The sequence below is a fragment of the Arachis hypogaea genome, chromosome 8, assembly GCF_003086295.3.
Source record: "Arachis hypogaea cultivar Tifrunner chromosome 8, arahy.Tifrunner.gnm2.J5K5, whole genome shotgun sequence".
Lineage (NCBI taxonomy): Eukaryota > Viridiplantae > Streptophyta > Magnoliopsida > Fabales > Fabaceae > Arachis > Arachis hypogaea.
This window is the reverse complement of record NC_092043.1, coordinates 24874626-24895470: the sequence shown is the minus strand read 5'-3', so window position 1 is coordinate 24895470 and position 20845 is coordinate 24874626. Positions and strand designations below refer to the sequence as shown.

Below are 20845 nucleotides of genomic sequence, written 5' to 3'. Positions count from 1 at the left end.
ACTTAACCCTGAACATGAATATATAGGTGCGTCTAATATGACTTCATGAACATGTTATAAAGTTAGTATAATAAAATATTAAATAATTTAATATATTTGATTGAATATATTTTATTAAATTATCTAACCATTTGTAATATCTTTACATAAAAATATCTTTATAAAAATAACCATTTATATATTATATACTCTTTTAATTTAATTTTTATAAGACATTGAATATATATTATAATTTATATTCTATACTTCCTTCAACCATGTATAAAGTAAGCTGAACTGTTAAAGTATATTGTATGTAGGCGAGTTTTCTGGTGTCTGGATATCGATGACTAACGGTGGCTATGCTTTGACCCACCAATAGCCTCATAATATCTGACCCCAAGGATTCTCTAGGAATGAGCGAAACAATGTCGCTGAGGATTATGCAATTAAAGATAAACACAGTTCAGTAGATTTGTTGGAAAGGTATTTATGTAATTTTGCATCCGAAAAATAATTTTTGTTTTTTTTTTAAATAAAAGTCTTGATATTCCACTGGATAAGAAGCATCACTATGGTGGAGCACCGTACCAACAGAAAATGAATACGTATGCTCTTTTATTGAAACTCGAAGCACCGTATCTTGAGACTTGGAGCCACTGGAAGAAGTGGTAGTTAGAAGTGTCCGAAAGAACAGCGGCAGCTCATCAGCGTCTTCGGCAGATTGATGAGGAAGAAAGGGCGTGTTCTCATCAGGTCTAGATTTTCAGTTGGGCATGTTTTTATGAAGGCCATGACAAATAAAAAAAAAAGCAGTGAGGGTATTTGTGAAAAATGGTACATTTGTAGATGCAGCGGATGTTTAAAACAAACTCAATAGCCAGATTGCAAGTTTCATTGGCTTATTAGAGACTAGAAACAAATTGAAGAAACCGTGACTTTCAGGTAGATAAATATGGAAGGATTTTAGCCTACCTTTGATGATTTTTAGATGTTGTAGAACATTCTGAACCAACCTTTCTATTTTTTGTATTTTCTAATTTCTTACATTTTTTTGGGATGATTTAGTTAGTTGTTTATTACTCTTAATTAATATCCAAAAATTTTATCTTTTTTCATTTTTTTTATTAACCAATTTATCATGATCAACTATGTCAAAGTCTGCCTTCTATTTGTGCTAAACATGTCACATACCAACACTGCATTGGTTAATTTAATTTAATCACCTTAATCACCATAATTACCATAAGAGAAAAGCCACCATAAAAGTCACCAACATAGTATACATATTTTTAAATTGTGAATACAATGAAAGTGACATGGATCAAGGTGGAGCCATGAAGAGAGGACCCTAATAATCCATCGTGCTGTAAGCAAAAGCCCACATGCCAATGACAATATTGACCCTACAAAAAGCTAAATGGTTATTGTCAAATGTCAATGTCTCGATCTATGTATATCCCTACATCCACAAACCTACTAATACAAAATTCACACACAATGACATAAATAACACACCCAAAATTCTTCTAGCATTGTGTGATCTAATCTAATAATCAGTTTATTCTCAAAGTTCATCACATGCTCAATGATTCAAGCCCTCTTGAGTGGGCCAATTGGAATCTCTATGCTCAAATGTGCGACATATATGTGCTGATATGCATGGAATTTCACTATAGAAAAAATTTTAAGCGTATATTAATTAATATTATAATAATTTTAATCGTTAATCTTAATTATAAAAAATATGTAATATATATTAACTAAAATCAATAATTAAAATTAGTAGAATAGTGATGTTTCGGTATATTTAAAAACTTTCTTTCATTATGTATGGTAGCAAAATTAAATGAATGAAAAGTTAAATTAGTTTCTGATAAATTATTCATTTTTTAAATTGATTTTTAAATTTTTTTAATCAATTTTATCTTTTAAAGATTTTAAGTTAGTTATGTTAGTCCTTTTATTACTTATGTTACTAATGACATTAAAGTTTATTGATATGATACATTAGGTGACACCACAACATACACCTAATAACTATAATTGGCGATTAATATGATAAGTTTATGAAATTAGATCAATTAACTCCATATTGAGTGATTCTAATGCCTCGAGGTCCCTTCAATTAAGTTTTTATTTGATTTAATTTTATAATGTTCGTAGCCAATTGCAACTCCTAGGTATATGCTGTATTATTACTTAACGTGTAATATCAACAAACTTTGAAGCCATCAATAAAGGAAGTGACGGAATAACCAACATGATTAATCTAAATATTTGAAGAACGAATTTGATTAAAAAAATTTTTTAGAGACTAATTTTATAAAACAAGTGATTTTTTAGGAACGAATTTGACTATTTACTCAAAGTTAAATTTAATCATTTATTCTCATACTTTTTTGATATAGAGAAATTACTTAATAGTTATTAGATATATAATATAAGAATTTAATTTCATGTATGAAAATACAAAATTAATTATATATTCTTATATTAATAAAAATAATTAATATTAAAATTTATTATTCAAAATAGTATCTAAATACGGATATGAATATGATTAAATAATCGTGTTGGTACATCAAAAATTAAATTAATAATATAATTTAATAAAAAGGATAGTATACGATATAAAAGTTTAACATTTAATAATCTCTAAAGACTAAAGAGAACGTATTAGATATAAAAATATAAATTTTCTTTAAATCGAATCCTTCTTTTAAATTTTCAAGTATTCGACAAATATTAGTATTTTGGTAGTTTTAATTATTAATTTTAATCATATATATTTCAATAATTAATATGTTAGGTATACATTAAAATTGGTTATTAAAATCAATTATCAGAATAAAATACATATTAAAATATAAAATATAAATTAAAAATAAATTAATATATATAAATACATAATAAATAATTTTAATAAATAGTTTTATTATGTAAATAATATTTATATTTAATAATTAAATCACAAAAACACTAATATTGTTGGAATACTTAAGAATGCTTGCAAAACTATAAAATCGCTTGAACCAAATTCTTCTTTTTTAAAGCTGCTGGAGAAAGGCACTTGGAGAGGAGAAGAGGGACTTTATTGCTGCTACCAACAATGCATATTGACATTGCTTTGTGCTTGTCAGATTCTGATAGCTTAATGATACAAAGAAAAAAGTGAAAAAACGAACCATGCATGGCAATGTAATAATTGTGCAAGACCACTTGTCCCATGAAGCCTCTTCTTTAGCCTTTGCCAACTGCAAACCCAACACAACATACATCAAATCTTGTCAGATTATATATATCCATTTTTTTTCGTTGACTAAAGACGAAAAGAAAGAAATAGCACATATAGTATAGAAAGGCTTAGAGAACGAAATGCACAACACACAAGCATTAGCAGCAAAATATTAAGCAAGTTCACCAGATATGACAAATTAATAATGACACATCGGATGGGGCATGCATATATATGGATATATATAATGATGAAAGGGAAAGTGAGATTGGATTTTTATATTTTTTACTTTGGTGGAACATTGAACAGAATCTTGACTACTGCTGCAAGAATAGAAAAATATAAAATATTATAATTCATGATAATAATTTAAGAATAATAACTTTGATAAACAAATATTCTAACATAATACAAAATATCACTTATCCGTAGGTGATGAACAAATTAAAAAATTAATCAAATAATAAACTTTAGGTGCCTTATTCTTTTTGTGTCAACATGAATCCCATTATATGATAAGTTCTAATATCATAAAAGTGTAAACTATCAGTCTGTGCTTCATCAATGAACAAATTGGATATACTTAGGTGGGATGAGGTCATGGTTGTGAGTTTCTTTAAATTTGGTGACCCGCCATTTTTGTAAAATCAAGTCATAGTAAAATTTAATCTTTGCTTGATACATTACACGTGTGATTGGCTTGTGATCCTTTTTTCTGTTATCCATCTCCAAGTACTTTTTTTATGTGTATCCTCTCTGTTACAAACCATCTGTCGCATATTAAGGTTTCTATTGAAATCTTGTCCTTTTTCGTCAAGTCTCGCAACAAAACCGTGCACTTTAGCATAATTTTCATAAAAATAACAATATTGATCAACGGTGTCAAATTCAATACCCCACATGTCATCATAGCTTAATTAGTTTAACTTCTTCTCAACTTCTTGAATTTTATAGTTACAATTTGACACCTCCATGAATTCACTAAATTTATCCTTATTGTTGATAAAATTTTCCTCCTCCTTATCAGAACTATTATCATATCCAAAACATAGCTGATCACATTCGATAAATTCCTTTAAATTCTTATTGTCATCGATGTTCATGTTTATGATGTTCAAATAAATTTTTATATCTTCGATTACTTAAAACCTGTTACATGATATATTAATAATAAATTGATGTGAGGTTTAGTTATAAAATAAAAAATTAATTAAATCATAAAATAATTATTAACCACAAATTGATCCTCCGAATTAACAATGAAGCAATTACGAAAGAGATTGACCATGAAACAATTAATTGAATGAATCAACAATTAATGCATATCTCATAATTGCAATAACAACTTGTTTGTAACGTATTAATAAATTAATAAGGTCTTTTTTTTTAAAAAGAAATAAATCATTTATTTATAATCATTTATTATTGCATATATCAAGTAGTAATATATTGGTAACGTATATATAAGATTATTGCATAAATTTTTTTGGAACAATGTGATAGAATTGTTAAAATTGTTATGTGTAGCTTTTAATATCTGTTTTTGGAATTTGAAATTAGATAAGCATGTAAATATTAAAAATTTTTAAGTTTACCCACATCTTTCTCAAATTATGATCCATGCATATTTAGTGGCATAATACAATTAAAACCATTGATTTTATGCCCCCAAATTAATGTCTTTATAATTTTTTGATTTTGAAAAATAATTATTTCGGTATTTTCATTTAAAAATACATTAATTTAATTTATTGTCTTTAAACATACCTTATTAAATTATTAATACGTTATCACTTTATACTTGAATGGTGGAAATAAATGTTAAATAATGATTATTTATTTGTATGATTATTAATTCATTACTATATTAATTTAATTTATTGTCTTTATACTTGAATGATGACAATCAGTAATTATTCTGATACTAATCAAGTTCAATTCAAATTTTAAAACAGAAATTATTTATTTGTTTTTAAAATACTTTTTCAAAAAAATAATTTTAAAAAAGTAATACTAGTAAAATTATGTGATAATTTTTTTATTAAATATAAAAAATAATATAAATACATAAAAAATATGTGTTAATAATTATACGTATATTAAAAATATTTGTTGACTATGAGTATTATTATTCAAGTAAATAATATACAATTTAATTTTTTAACCTTACTTGAAAAAACTCTTAAATGAGATAATATTTTATTTTCTCTAAATTTAAATCGTAGCCCACAATGCTCCTTCTGTCTTGTACACAGACTAATTTACAAAAATAGATAATTTTGACGACTGAAAGTAAAACTAGCATTTGTCTGTACAGTACTAAAAAGAAAAAAGGTTAATTTTGCTAACTCTCTCTCCTTTTTATTTTGGTGTGGTTAGTAGATTGGCAATGGAGATACGATGGATTGAAACTAATAATATCTCTATACAACTCATGATAATCAAAGAAAAGATACACTTAAACTGAACATAAAATATTTTAAATGCCTATAGACATGAGAGATGAAAGACAAACACAACTAAATTAAATTAGATAAAAAAAATTAAGAATGTAAATGATGAATCTGACTTCAACAATGAACTTATACTGGCTCAACAATTGAAACGATAATTCTAATTAGGCGAGTAATTACTTCATATTCCAGAATCAATCATACATATACTGCAATTAATTTAATTGATCAATCTATATAGTAGATATAGAGCTCGAAAAATTATATCCATGGCACAAAATTTGTTCCATAAAAAAATCAATAAAATAAAACTGACGGTTTGAACATGCAAGAAACAAGCCCAATAACAAAAATAAAAGAAGTTCATTGTTTGAACAGACAATGAACACCTAACCTAATATCAGGGGTGTGGAAGTCAGCGACGGTGATGGAGAACGCCGCTACGCGGGTGGATCGGAGGCGCAAACACAAGGTCACGGAGGCTTAGAACGTGAGAGACGGCGGCGACACTGCTGTTGGAGGCGGAAATAGGGGGCGCTAACGACGGGCGATAGAGATGGAGATCGACGAATGCCTGTGAGATAAAAGGGATCTGGCGGTGTCAGTGAGCGGTGGTGAACGGTGGCGGTGAACGGCGACGGTGGAGAGGTCCAGATCAGAAGGGTTGGGTGTTCAGAGTCTAACTTAGAACCAAAAACAATAACTAGTGAGTGTTTTGGGAAGAAGACAATGTTGACGAGAAAGGGAAGCGATTTTTTATTTTAATTTTGTACTAATTTTAATAAACAAAAATACTTAACCATAGTTAATCATATATGATTAAAGTATATACGTATTCGTATTTGTATACAAATAATAATTAATACACTTTTAAAATACATTAAATTTTAAGATTTTAAAATTTTTCAATTATTAATTGATTAGGATTAATGATGCCGCATGTCTATATTGTATTAGTCCACATATATAGAGTATGAATTTTATCACAAATGTTAGGGTATGAGAGCAATCACCTAAACTTTATTATGAAAAGAGTTGCTATTCAGTCTTGACAAAAATTTAATAAATTTAATTTAAATAAGATCTAAAAATTGACACTAAAATAAAAAAAAATTACATCAAAACTAAGAAACAATATATTTCTATTGTACTTATAGATTTAGATAAGCTTTTTCCTATAAATAATGATTTACCATATGCACGAAAAGAAATTAAAAAAAATAATGTTAGCTAAAATTTGATTGTTTTTAAGTAAATAAAAAGGGATTAAGTATTTTGTGAATTATTTTTACTGTGTAAATATGATTAGCATAAATCTTTATAAAATCTTTTTTAAATTTTAAATTTTTATTTATTTATAATATTTAAATTATAATAGAATTAACTTGGCTTGTAAAGGAGTTGGTTGGTAGACTTTTTTTTCAAAAGCCGAAGGTGTTGCAGTTTCAGTTAGTATTGAACGGTTCCATTCTTGAGTTCTTGTGATTCAAATCATTCAATAGAAAGTTTAAGACCAGTATTTTTATTGAAATTTAGCCAGCACTTAATTATTAAAAGAAAAATGAATAATCCTACACTATTAGATGTCATCTTACACCATTAAAAATGTTGATAACGACTAATTGATGATTATATATTACAAATTCTGTTGGTTCCTAACATTCTTCAATATTCAATAATCACTCCTAAGTGTTTTTTCCTTCCTCATTCTCTCTCTCTTTCCATAATCAGCAGGTATTTTCCTCCTTCAATCACTCCTTGATCATTTTATCCTAGCTAGTTCTACTTGATTTTATATATTGATTATACATATAGCTAATTCTACTCGATAAATTCAAGAATCATAGCTAGGTATCTAAATTAGGATTCTTTCTATATATTCATGATTCCATGTTACACTTGCAGCAACATTATATTCATTTCGTTTTGTTCCATATTACACTTGCAGTAACGTATGCCGCTTGTGGAGATTGCGATCACGGCCGCAGTTTGCTACAGGCCTGCTGAGCTCATAGTTAAAGCCGCTTTTTTTTCCTCCCTTTGGAGTTCTCGGTTGGTTCTTTATTCGCCTGAGACCAAATGGAGTAGGGAAATTATTTTACCATAAGGATTGGGATCTACAAGTGATTGGATTCGGTTTAGTGTTAGTCGGATGGAGTAAACCACTCCATGATATTGTTCAGGCACTATTGACTACCACCCCTCCCACTATTTGGGAGGGGTTGATTACGCTGTTTCTCTTTGTCATAAACTGTTGGTGGAGCTGGAGGCTGTTACTTGAGAGCTTGGATCAGTCGCGGCAGCAGTGGAATCAAATGATGCGGCAGATGCAGCTGGAGCAGCAGCAGATACAATGGATGCAGCGGTTGCAGGAACTTCGTGGGAACCGGCACGGAAGAAGAATATCCGGATTTATGAAAGGGTTAGTTGGAGATGATGCAGTGTCAAACTAGAAGAATTTCTTGTACTGCAGAAACATGATTAGTACAACATGGTTATGTGAAACTCAAATTTGCTAGTTGGTTAATAGCTAGGAGGTTCATGAAAAATTCTGTCCAGTTTAAGTTTGTTCTTCACATCTTCTGTCTCTTTCCTTTGTTTCTGTAATGGAAACAAAATGCATGGGCAAGCAAAACAGAAAAATATAGTGCTTCGGAATGTTATGCTAAACCACCTTAGACGATGCTTCCCATGAGACATCATATTTCTTATATTGCAAGAGCCATTCATTAGCCATATCATATTCAACTGTATTCGATTGAGCACAATGTGATGTTGATACTGCATTTCTCTATAAAAAGCAAAGAACATAATATGGATAGAAAAAGAAGAAAAATAATTACAACAAAAATATATAGTCAACACACCTAGAAGTCATCGGTGTCTCTACATCAAAGTACCTATAACTGCCATTTCTTTTCTCTTTCTCAGTATATTAATTAATAATTGTAATTTGTTTAAATTAAAAACAAAAAAAAGTTTACTAACGCCAAAAAGTGATTAAAATTTGTTTAAAAGATGCTTTAGATAAATATCTTTTAGCACAGATGGAGTTTAATTGAGACAATGGGGACTACAGTCTCCTAAATTTTTTATAAAAAAAAATTAATAATATTTTAGAGAGTAAAGTATGATCTCTCACCATTGATTTTATAGGTGGAACCAAGAATAAATATGAAGAATAAATATGAAAGAGAAACTATTTTAAGGGTAGAAGATCACACTTTATTCTCTAAATTAAAATTCAAACTTTAGAGAATCCAAATCCCTCTATTTATATTTCGCAACTCTCTATTTTACAAGTAATACTCTCCCTACTTTTGAGTTCAAATATAAAAAATTAGGTATTTTTTATTAATTTAATTTAATATTATTTTATATTTTATTGTTTATTTAATTTAATTTTTTATATGATAAAAAATATAAGAATATCTAATAAGTATTGATATTATTGTATTTATATAAATTGATACAAAAATTTAATAAATATTATAAACTACAAAAAAATTTAATTCTGATTTAATTATTGAAAATTTTAAGTCACTAAAAATTGAAAAAATACTATTATAAATTATTTTGTATTTTTTATCTGTAAAATTATTTATTTATTATCTTATTAGTAACAAATTTAAAGAATAATTATATTTATAAATTTTATTTTAATATAAATATTATTATTAAATTTTTATGTTAAATTTTTAGTTTCTCCAAAATTTTATTTCAAATTAGGCCACTGTCTTTGAATAAGTATAAATATTTTCACCGCTATGTCATTAGTCATAGACAAAAACTATTAAAAAACAAATTTAAAAAAGAAGTCATTTTTTAAAAATTAATTTACCTATTATCCTGACATAGTCTCTTTTTCCTCAAAACCCAAAAAGGCTCAAATCCAAACTAAACCGAGGCCAACCGTAATGAAACCCAAACTTAGACCCAAACCCAAAAAAAACACGGTAACAATTCACAATTGCACACCACACCACAAAGTCACAAACCAAGCCAATCCCTACCATAACCATTCATTCACCCAACTCAGTGACTCGCTCTCATAACGTCTTCCCTACCTACCTTTTCACACTACACAACACAAAAAACCTAACACTAACACATTACACTTCCTGTTTTCTTAGTGCCACCTAGCTCCTCCTCCTTCTTCAATGGCCGCATCTCTCACCTTCTCCAGGTTCCTCACCTCTCCCACCACCACCCTCTCTCTCTCCTCTGCCGCTCTCTTCCCACCCAAATCCCTCTCTTCTAAACTCCCCCTCTCCCCTTTCTCCCTAAAATTCAACCACTCCAAACCCTTCAAACCCTGCACCTTCCGCACCCCATCCTACGCCACCAAATCCACCACAATCTCTGCCACTATCGCCGTCGGCGACAAGCTTCCGGAAGCGACCTTCTCCTACCTAGACGACGCCGGCGAGGTTCAAACCACCACCATTTCCGACTTAACGAAGGGCAAAAAGGCCATCCTCTTCGCCGTCCCGGGAGCCTTCACACCAACCTGCTCGCAGAAGCACGTTCCGGGATTCGTGGAGAAGTCAGCGGAGCTGAAAGCTAAAGGCGTGGACACAATCGCGTGTGTTTCGGTCAACGACGCATTCGTGATGAAGGCTTGGAAGAAGGACCTGAAAGTCAACGACGAGGTTCTGTTACTTTCTGACGGTAACGGAACGTTCACGAAAGCCATTGGGTGCGAGTTGGATCTGAGCGATAAGCCCGTTGGACTTGGTGTTAGGTCAAGGAGGTACGCGCTCTTGGCGGAAGACGGTGTCGTTAAGGTCTTCAATTTGGAAGAAGGTGGTGCCTTCACTTTCAGTGGCGCTGATGATTTGCTCAAATTGCTTTGAATTTGTCTTCTTTTTCTGGAACTTTCGACATAACCGAGGTGTTCCTCTGTTTCCGAGTTTTTTTTCTTTTTTTTTTTTTTCACGATGTGAGTTTTTCCTGTTTCTTAGGATGAAGGCTTTTCATTAATAATAATGTGAATTGAAACCCCTACAAAAAAAATGCTTATCTTTTAGCACTAATAACAGGGTGAAAACACGGAAATTTTGGGTTTTATGGTGATTTTTGTTTTGTTTCGCAATGTTTGGCCACTAATTTTGAGTGCGTCTAATGACAGTATTATCCCAAAAACGACTGCGGAGATGGGTTTGGCCGATAGCGCTTTATGTGATGAAACTTTGGTTATCCCGTTACATGTTCTGACAAGAACGGGTAAATGAAAAAACTAGACGGTTTAGTGTGTGTTTGGATTTAAGTTTGCAAAACGGAAGTTTATATAAAAGTAATTTTGTAAAATTGATTTTGGGTTAACGTAATTTTTGTTTGGCAATTTTTATATCAAAATTGATTGTAGTAAAATAAATGTTGTTTGGATTATACTACTTAAAATCACTTTTAGATGAAAAATTACTAAAAGAGACATCAATTTAAATAATTTTTTTATATATGCAAAATCTAAATACTAGCAAAAATAATATAAAAATATTTATCATATATATAAAATAAATATAATAAAAAAATAAAAATATAAAAGGAAGTACTATAAATTTTATAATGTCAAAAAAAAATATTCTATAATTTTTTAGTACTGTTAGTACTTTTTAATTTAGTATTATTTTTTACTATAAATTTTCATTATTTATGATTTTGTTGTTACTTATAATTAATTTCTTATTTATTTTGTCCTTTTTTATAAGATCATAATTTATATTATACAAAATTTTGATAATAAACGTAGTATATAATAATTATAATTACAAATTTTATAAAATCAGAATAAAAAATAAAAAAATTAATACAAAACAAAAATAGAGTACTTCAAAAAATAGAAAAAAATCATACACATAAAAAATAATAAAAATTTTATAAAATCAACAACATATATCATATGAACAAAAAAATATAATAAAAAGTAAATAAAATTCGTATGAATAAAATTAAAAAATATAAAAAATTTTATACGCAACATAAATATAATGCAGTAAAAGATAGAAAAAAAGAATTCATATAAAAAATAAAATTATCCTAAAAAAAGTCAACAACATTTGTCATATGAATAAAAGAAATACAATGATATAAATAAAAAAGCCAAACAAAAATAAAAAATTTCTTAAAAAAATATACATATAAAAAATAGTATAATAAATGATTAAAAAAACTCAAAGAAACATAACATGAGATATCAGAACACTACACAAATAATATAAAAATATTTATCATATAAATAAAAAATATAAGTAAAAAGTACAATAAAAAATATAAAAATTAAAATATAAAAATGAGTATTAAAAATAATAAAAAAATAAAAATATTCAATTTGCTAGTGATTAAAACAAATTTGAACTATTTTAATGAAAAAAAATTTGGAACGAATAACTATGAAGAAGTAAGAAGAACTACAAAAAATTATTATGAAAGTAATAGTTACTAGTATCTTTTTATAGAAGAAAATAAAGGGTAGGGTTAGTAAAAAAGAAATAAAATTTCACCTAATTTTCCAAAGACAACAAGCAACCATAAAAGTGAAAAGCCACAAATTTTAGCTTCTCCTAAACGTGCGTTTAGAAGCAGAATCACTTCTGCGTTCAGGAAGATAAAAATGGCCAAACAAAAAAGTAAAACTTTCAAGAAGCTCAAACGTACTTCTCTCCTCCCCAATGTGTTTGCCAAACACACCCTAAGTTATCTTACTAGTAAAGTTGTTAATTTACTAAACTGTTAAATTATGACAATACAAGCATACATTAAAGAACGAATTTAAAAGATGCTTCAGATAAATATTTTTTAACAAGTATAAATATTTTCACCGTATTTAAAATGTAGTGACTTGTTATTGCCATAAATGCGATTTGAAAATGGATCCTCTCCAATTTTTTCAAGAGGAAATACAGTGTGATCTCTCACGTTAATTTTATAAGTTGAGTGATTTCTTACGTTAATTTTATAAGTTGGGCTAAAATTAAATATAAAAAAAAGTAATAAAAGGTAAAAGATCACGATAGATCCACTCCGATGGATGTTGGGTCCAATCTTACTAATCTACATTAAATATAGAGGCTCAACTCCTTTAAAACTTAAGTTGTTGTGCTTCGTGGATTTTCTTTACCAATACAAAAGACAATTTTTTTTTTTTACCATATTACTTTCTTTTTGTCTTCCATATTACTAAAGAGTATACATTTTATGCCAAAAACATTTAAGTTGGTTTCCAAATAATCTGTTTTTGAAACCGGGACGGGTTGGGTATGGAACTTCTGTATTAGGGTCTGGGTCAGCTTGTTGGCCCAGTATGCTGACCCAAAACAGAATTTATTCTTTTTAAAAATTATTGAGATTTGTGAATGACTGTTCTGAGTTCTTTGATAAATTAATTCTCCAGCTTTTTTGCTTTAGACGCATTTGATCCCATGCATGTGTGTATAAGAGTCCATTAATCCACTTGAATTTCTTTTATCCACAAACATCATACTCGAATATATAAATATTTTATATCCTCCCTAAAATCTTCTAACTGATGAGATTAAGTTTGAAACAAACAAACAAGAATACAAAGCAAAGCAATGTTAAAAAACTAAGCTTGGTGAAAGATTAAAAAAAAGGAAAAAATATACGCACGCATAAAAAATGTGTGCGAAATTATGAGAAATGATGAATGCTGTTCCGTTGGGTAACCGAAGATTGATGGACTGGACTCGTGAGGTTGGCCAAATCGTCTTGGAAAGAAGGCCTTTAGGTTTGGTCCCGCATTTGAGACATTCGTCCGACTTGTATTCAAAGGAATGAGAAGAAGGGGGTGGTACCTGCAAAGACACTCCGATGCCTAAGTGAGCAAGGGTCCAAGCAGGTTTAGAGAGTATGGGAACTTAGAGATACTTGAGGGTTGTCAGTGTACTTATAGTGGTGAACCCATAACTACCGTTGGAGTGGTTCCACATTTTAAGGAGGATAACCGTCCCTTTATCCTGGGGAGGTTGAGATTTGACCCCTGGAAGTGGGTTGAGAGATTTTAGGGGCAGTTACCTATTTGAATAAGTGTTATCTGCTAACTAATCTTCGTCTCCGACTTCTTTGTGCCAGTACCTATGTCGAACCCGACCTCTTACGAGGAGGTCGGTTTGCGGAGGGTGGCCAATCTTGTGGATTGGGCCTTTACGTACTATTGGATCTGGGCCCCGTCATTGGGCCTGGGTATAAACAGGGCCCCTACTCGAGTCCAAGTTCCTTTGCGAGTTGGGCTCGAGTATTTAACTCGGGGTTGTAGCCGACTTGTTGAAGAACCGACGTGATTTTCGGGAACCGACGTGATTTAAATTTTTTAATCGTCACGTCTAATCAAACGTCGCGTCTCTTAGAGGTTTGAGCATTTATACGCGGGGGCAGTTACATTGGTAATGGTGCAACTCTTAAATGGTTGCGTCATTTTACCTTTATGCCCATAACGTGCTTATAAATACTTTTCCCTCTCTTTCCTTTCGTTTCTGAAAACTTTCTCACTTACACACTCAGTTTTGAAAGAAAGCTTCATTTTTCTTTGATCAACTGCTGTTGCACTTCCGATCCTTCGAAAGTAAAGGTCAGTTTTTTCTCTTCTCTTCTTTTATAACTGCTTTTATTTGCATGTTTTTTATTTGAGAGGAGTGTTGGTCGTAGGCTTAGTGATTCTGTTTTGTCGAGGATCTAACCCCAAGCCCCTTAGAGACCCCTTTTTTTGATCCTTTTTTTCTTTTCCCTTTGTAGGTTTCGCAGTCCTTTTCCTTTTTTGAAAAAAGATCTATAGAGTCCCTTAGTGGGTGGATATTACGGTTCTTGGGGAAGAACCTTTGGTGGATACTGACTATATCACTGATCTGCGCACGCATCATAGGATTTGTGCTTCTGATGAGGATGAGCCGAAGTACGAACTGGTGGCCCCGGGTCCGAAAGACCGGGTTTGTTTTGGGAGGGCTTCTGATGCGGACCTTCATTTCTTTTTTATGTATGACAGTCTGTTCACCCGTTTGGGTGTTTTCCTTCCTTTTTTTGACTTCGAGATAGCTGTTTTATCTCATTGTCGCGTCGCCCCTACCCAGCTTCACCCCAATTCTTGGGGTTTTCTAAAAATTTATCAATTTGTCAGCCATGCACTAGATTTGCCGACCTCTTTGAAGACATTCTTTTATCTTTTTCACATGACCAAGCCCTTTAGTGGGCAAAATAACAAGCAGCAATGTGTGTCTTTTCGAGCCATACAAGGTCGGAGAGTCTTCACCCTCTTTGACGAATCCTTCCATGATTTCAAAAATTTCTTTTTTAAAGTGCAATCTGTAGAGGGTCACCACCCCTTTTTTCTGGATCAAAATTCTTCTCCTTGCTTTCCTTTATACTGGTCGGAGTCTTCTCCTTGTGAAAAATATGGGTTGGATGACCTAGATGAGGTGGAGGCAGCCGTCGTGGGGTTCTTCCGAGAAGCATGGGGAAGATCCCCTTACTTAGAGACGAAAACGTTCCTGTGGGGGTCTCCGACCTTTGTGCAGGCCCAATTAGGTAGCATCATGTTTTTATATTCTGTTTTCAACCTGATAGTTTTTTCCGAGTTGTCTTTTCCGACTTGTATGCTGACTTTTTATCTAATGGTTTTTTGCAGAAATGGCGAAGAAGAATTACCGGGAGTTTTATCAGAGAGTCCAGGTGGCCAAGCCGAGGTCTCGCGCTAGGACTAGTGGTGCTAGGACTGTGATGAGCGGATAATTTATACGCTTTTTGGCATTATTTTTAAGTAGTTTTTAGTATGATTTAGTTAGTTTTTAGTATATAATTATTAGTTTTTATGCAAAAATTACATTTCTGGACTTTACTCTGAGTTTGTGTATTTTTCTGTAATTTCAGTTATTTTCTGGCTGAAATTGAGGGACCTAAGCAAAAATCTGTTTCAGAGGCTGAAAAAGGACTACAGATGTTGTTGGATTTTGACCTCCCTTTCACTCGAAATGGATTTTCTGGAGCTACAGAAGCCCAATTGGCGCGCTCTCAATTACGTTGGAAAGTAGACATCTTGGGCTTTCCAGCAATGTATAATAGTTCATACTTTGTCCGAGATTTGATGGCCTAAATCGGCGTCAAAACGCCGGTCAGGGACCCTTTTCTGGCGTTAAATGCCAGAACTGGCATAAAAGCTGGAGTTAAACACCCAAACTGGCACCAGAGTTGGTGTTTAACTCCAAGAAAAGCCTATGCACGTGGAAGCTTCAATGCTCAGCCCAAGCACACACCAAGTGGGCCCCAGAAGTGGATTTCTGCATCATTTACTTATTTCTGTAAACCTTAGGTTACTAGTTCATTATAAATAGGACATTTTACTATTGTATTTTTATCTTTTGATCATCTTTGATCTTGGGATCAGGTCTTTGAACCCTTTTTCAATTGTTTCATGTTATTACGACCATGCCTAGACCTTGTTCTTATGTATTTTCAACGGTGGAGTTTCTATACATCATAGATTAAGGTGTGGAGCTCTGCTGTTCCTCATGAATTAATGCAAAGAACTATTGTTCTTCTATTCAATTCACGCTTATTCTTGTTCTAAGATATTCACTCGTACTTCAAACTGATGGATGTGATGATCCGTGACACTAATCATCATCCTCCCTTATGAACGCGTGCCTGACAACCACTTCCGTTCTATCTGCGAGAGCTTGAGTGAGTATCTCTTTGCCTACTGGTTCACGATGCATGGTTGCGTCTCCTGACAATAGAACCTTCCATTCCGTGCAATCAGAGTCTTCGTGGTATAAGCTAGAACCAATTGGCAGCATTCTTGAGATCCGAAAAGTCTAAACCTTGTCTGTGATATTTCAAGTAGGATCTGGGATGGGATGACTGTGACGAGCTTCAAACTCATGAATGTTACGTGCAATGATAGTGTGCAAAAGGATCAATGGATCTTATTCGGACATGATCGAGAACCGACAGATGATTAGCGCTACATACAGCTTGCCATGGAAAGGAGTATGAATGATTGGATGAAGGCAATAGGAAAGCAGAGGCTCAGAGGGAATAAAGTATCTTCATACGCTTATCTGAAATTCCCACCAATGAATTACATAAGTATCTCTGTTATTTTTCGCTTTATTTATCTTTTAATTGTTAAATCCTCATAACCATTTGAATCCGCCTGACTGAGATTTACAAGAAGACCATAGCTTGCTTCAAGCCGACAATCTCCGTGGGATCGACCCTTACTCACGTAAGGTATTACTTGGACGACCCAGTGCACTTATTGGTCAGCTGCACGGAGTTGTGTATCACGATTCCGTGTACCAAGTTTTTGGTGTCGTTGCCGGGGATTGTTCGAGTTTGGACAACTGACGGTTCATCTTGTTGCTTAGATTAGGTAATTTTCTTCTTGTTTCAACCTTTATTTTATTTTCAAAAAGTTTTCAAAAATCTCTCAAAAAAATTTGTTCTCTTCTTTTTCGTTTTTCCAAAATATATTTTTCGAAAATTTTTTTTATAAAATCATAAAATCAAAAATATTTTTTGTATTTCTTGTTTGAGTCTAGAGTCAATTTTTAAGTTTGGTGTCAATTGCATCTCTTTCTTCTTTTTTCATTTTTCGAAAGTGTGTTCTTGTGTTCTTCATTGATCTTCAAGTTGTTCTTGATGATTTTCTTTGTCCGATCTTTAAATTCTCTTGTTGTGTGTCTTTTGTTGTTTCTCATGTGCATTTTCAATTTATTAGTGTCTCTAGGATGAAAATTTATAAATTTGGTGTCTTGCATGTCTTTCTTTTCTTAAAAATTTTCATAAATATGTTCTTGCATGCATTCCTTGTTTTGATCTTAGTTTTTCATGTATACTTTCATTCTGTTGTTTTTCTCTCTCATCATTAAAAATTCAATTTTTTTCTTTTCAAGTCAATAGTATAGAAAATTGAAGATTCAGAACATACAGTAGAGGAATCACAGAGAAAAAGCTGGGCGCTCGAAACGCCCAGTAAAGAAGGATTTCTGGCGTTTAAACGCCAGCCAGGGTACCTGGCTAGGCGTTTAACGCCCAAGGAGGTAGCCAAGTGGGCGTTAAACGCCAGGATGATACCAAGGAGGTAATTTTGTTTTTAATTCAAATCTTTTTCAAATTTTCAAGTTTTAAAACTAATTTTTCAAATCTGATCTTTTTCATATCCTCTCTTATCAATCATATCTCTTTTAAAATCAAATATTTTTCATTTTTATTTTTATATTTTTGAAAATCCTTGCTAACAATTAAATATTGTGATTCAAAAATTTCAAGTTTGTTACTTTCTTGTTAAAAAAGGTTCAATATTTGAATTTTAGAATCTTATCTTTTAATTTCTTGTTATTCAAGTCATCAATTTTAAAAATCAATTTTTTTAATTTTTTTTTCATTCATATCTTTTCAACATATCTTTTTAAATCATATCTTTTTCAAATCACATCTTTTTAAATTCTAATGTCAAAAACTTTTTCTGACTACTTATCTTTTCAAAATTGATTTTCAAATCTTTTTTTTTCAACTAATTACTATTTCTTATCTTTTTCAAAACCACTTAACTATTTCTTTCACTTATCATTTTCGAAAATCACTTTCCTCTTTTTCAAAAATCTTTTTAAATTAACTAATTGTTTTAAACTCTAATTTTGTTTTATTTAAACGTTTTCGAAAATTTCCTCTCTCATCTCTTTCTATTTAATCACTAACACTTCTCCTCTCTTAATAATTCGAACCCTCTCCCTTCTTTATATGTTCAAATTCTTCTTTATCTAACTCATCCTTCTATTCTTCTTTTCCTCTAACACATCAAGGAATCTCTATACTGTGGCATAGAGGATTCCATACTTTCTTTGTTTTCTTCTTTTTCATATGAGTAGGAACAAAGATAAAGGCATTCTTGTTGAAGCTGATCCTGAACCTGAAAGGACTCTGAAGAGAAAGCTAAAAGAAGCTAAAGCATAACTCTCTAGAGAGGACCTGACAGAAATTTTCGAAAAAGAAGAAGACATGGCAGCCAAAAATAACAACAATGGCAATAATGCAAGGAAGGTACTTAGTGACTTTACTGCACCAACTCCCGACTTCTATGGGAGAAGCATCTCTATTCCTGCCATTGGAGCAAACAACTTTGAGCTTAAGCTTCAATTAGTTTCTCTGATGCAACAGAATTGCAAGTTTCATGGACTTCCATTGGAAGATCCTCACCAGTTCTTGGCTAAATTTTTGCAAATCTGTGACACTGTTAAGACCAATGGAGTTGATCCTGAGGTCTACAGACTTTTGCTTTTTCCTTTTGCTGTAAGAGATAGAGTTAGTATATGGTTGAACTTACAACCTAGAGACAGCTTGAACTCTTGGAAAAAGCTGGTCAATGCCTTCTTAGCTAAATTCTTTCCACCTCAAAAGATGAGTAAGTTTAGAGTGGAAGTTCAAACCTTCAAATAGAAGGAAGGTGAATCCCTCTATGAAGTTTGGAAAAGATACAAGCAATTGATCAGAAGGTGTCCTTCTGACATGCTTTCAGAATGGAGCATCATAGGTATCTTCTATGATGGTCTTTCTGAGTTATCCAAGATGTCATTGGACTATTCTGTAGGCGGATCTATTCATCTGAAAAAAATTCCTGCAGAAGCCCAGGAACTCATTGAAATGGTCGCAAATAACCAGTTCATGTACACTTCTGAAAGAAATCCTGTGAACAATGGGACAACTCAGAAGAAAGGAGTTCTTGAGATTGATACTCTAAATGCCATATTGGCTCAGAACAAAATATTAAATCAGCAAGTCAATATGATTTCTCAGAATCTGACTGGATTGCAAGCTTCATCCAACAGTAATAAAGAAGCATCTTCTGAAGAAGAAGCTTATGATCTTGAGAACCCTGCAATGGAAGAGGTGAATTACATGGGAGAACCCTATGGAAACACCTATAATCCTTCATGGAGAAATCATCCAAATCTCTCATGGAAGGACCAACAGAAGCCTCAACAAGGCTTCAACAACAATAATGGTGGAAGAAACAGGTTTGGCAATAGCAAACCTTTCCCATCATCTTCTTAGCAACTGATAGAGAATTCTAAGCAGAGCCTCTCTAGCTTAGCAAACATAGTCTCGGATCTATCTAAGACCACTCTCAGTTTTATGAATGAAACAAGGTCCTCCATCAGAAATTTGGAGGCACAAGTCGGTCAGCTGAGTAAAAAGGTTACTGAAACTCATCCTAGCACTCTCCTAAGCAATATAGAAGAAAATCCCAAGAGAGAGTGCAAGGCCATAACCATGACCAACATGGCCGAACCTGGAGAGAGTGAGGAGGACGTGATTCCCAGTGAGGAAGACTTCATGGGACGTCTACTGATCACTAGGGAGTTCCTTCCTGAGGAACCAAAAGAATCTGAGGCTCATCTGGAGACCATAGAGATTCCACTGAACTTCCTATTACCATTTATGAGCTCTGAAGAATATTCTTCTTCTGAAGAAGATGAAGTTACTACTGAAGAGCAAATTGCTCAGTATCTAGGAGCAATCATGAAGCTGAATGCCAAATTATTTGGTAATGAGACTTAGGAGGATGAACCTCCATTGCTCATTACTGAACTAAACGCCTTGGCTCAGCTGAAGATACCTCAAAAGAAATCGGATCCCGAAAGGTTCTTATTACCTTGCACCATTGGCACCATGACCTTTGAGAAGGCTCTGTGTGACCTGGGGTCAAGTGTAAACCTTATGCCACTCTCTGTAATGGAGAAACTGGGAATCTTTGAGGTACAAGCTGCAAAAATCTCACTAGAGATGGCAGACAAATCAAAGAAACAGGCTTATGGACTTGTAGAGGATGTCTTGGTAAAGGCATTGGGAAGGATGAGGATGAATCCATCATAATCCTAGACTTGGGAAGGATGAGGATGAATCCATCATCCTTGGCAGACCCTTCCTAGCCACAGCAGAAGCTGTGATTGATGTCGACAGAGGAGAGTTGGTCCTTCAAGTGAATGGGGACTACCTTGTGTTTAAGGCTTACGGATCTCCTTTTGTACACATGGAGAAGAAGCATGAAAAGCTTCTCTCAATACAGAGTCAAACAAAGCCCTACATTCAAACTCTAAGTTTGGTGTTGGGAGGCCCCAACCATGTTCTGAGTATCTGTGAGGCTCATGAGAGCTCACTGTCA

The 20845-nt window shown here is 32.4% G+C and overlaps 1 protein-coding gene across 1 annotated transcript; it reads left to right on the top strand.

Annotated features, from left to right (window-relative positions):
- Nucleotides 1-9521: 9521 nt before the first annotated feature.
- Nucleotides 9522-10592, top strand: LOC112706498 (peroxiredoxin-2E, chloroplastic). Its single transcript, XM_025757837.3, has one exon. It carries the CDS (start codon nt 9831-9833, stop codon nt 10524-10526), a length of 696 nt encoding a protein of 231 aa, XP_025613622.1. The 5' UTR covers nt 9522-9830; the 3' UTR covers nt 10527-10592.
- The last annotated feature ends 10253 nt before the right edge of the window (nt 10593-20845 follow it).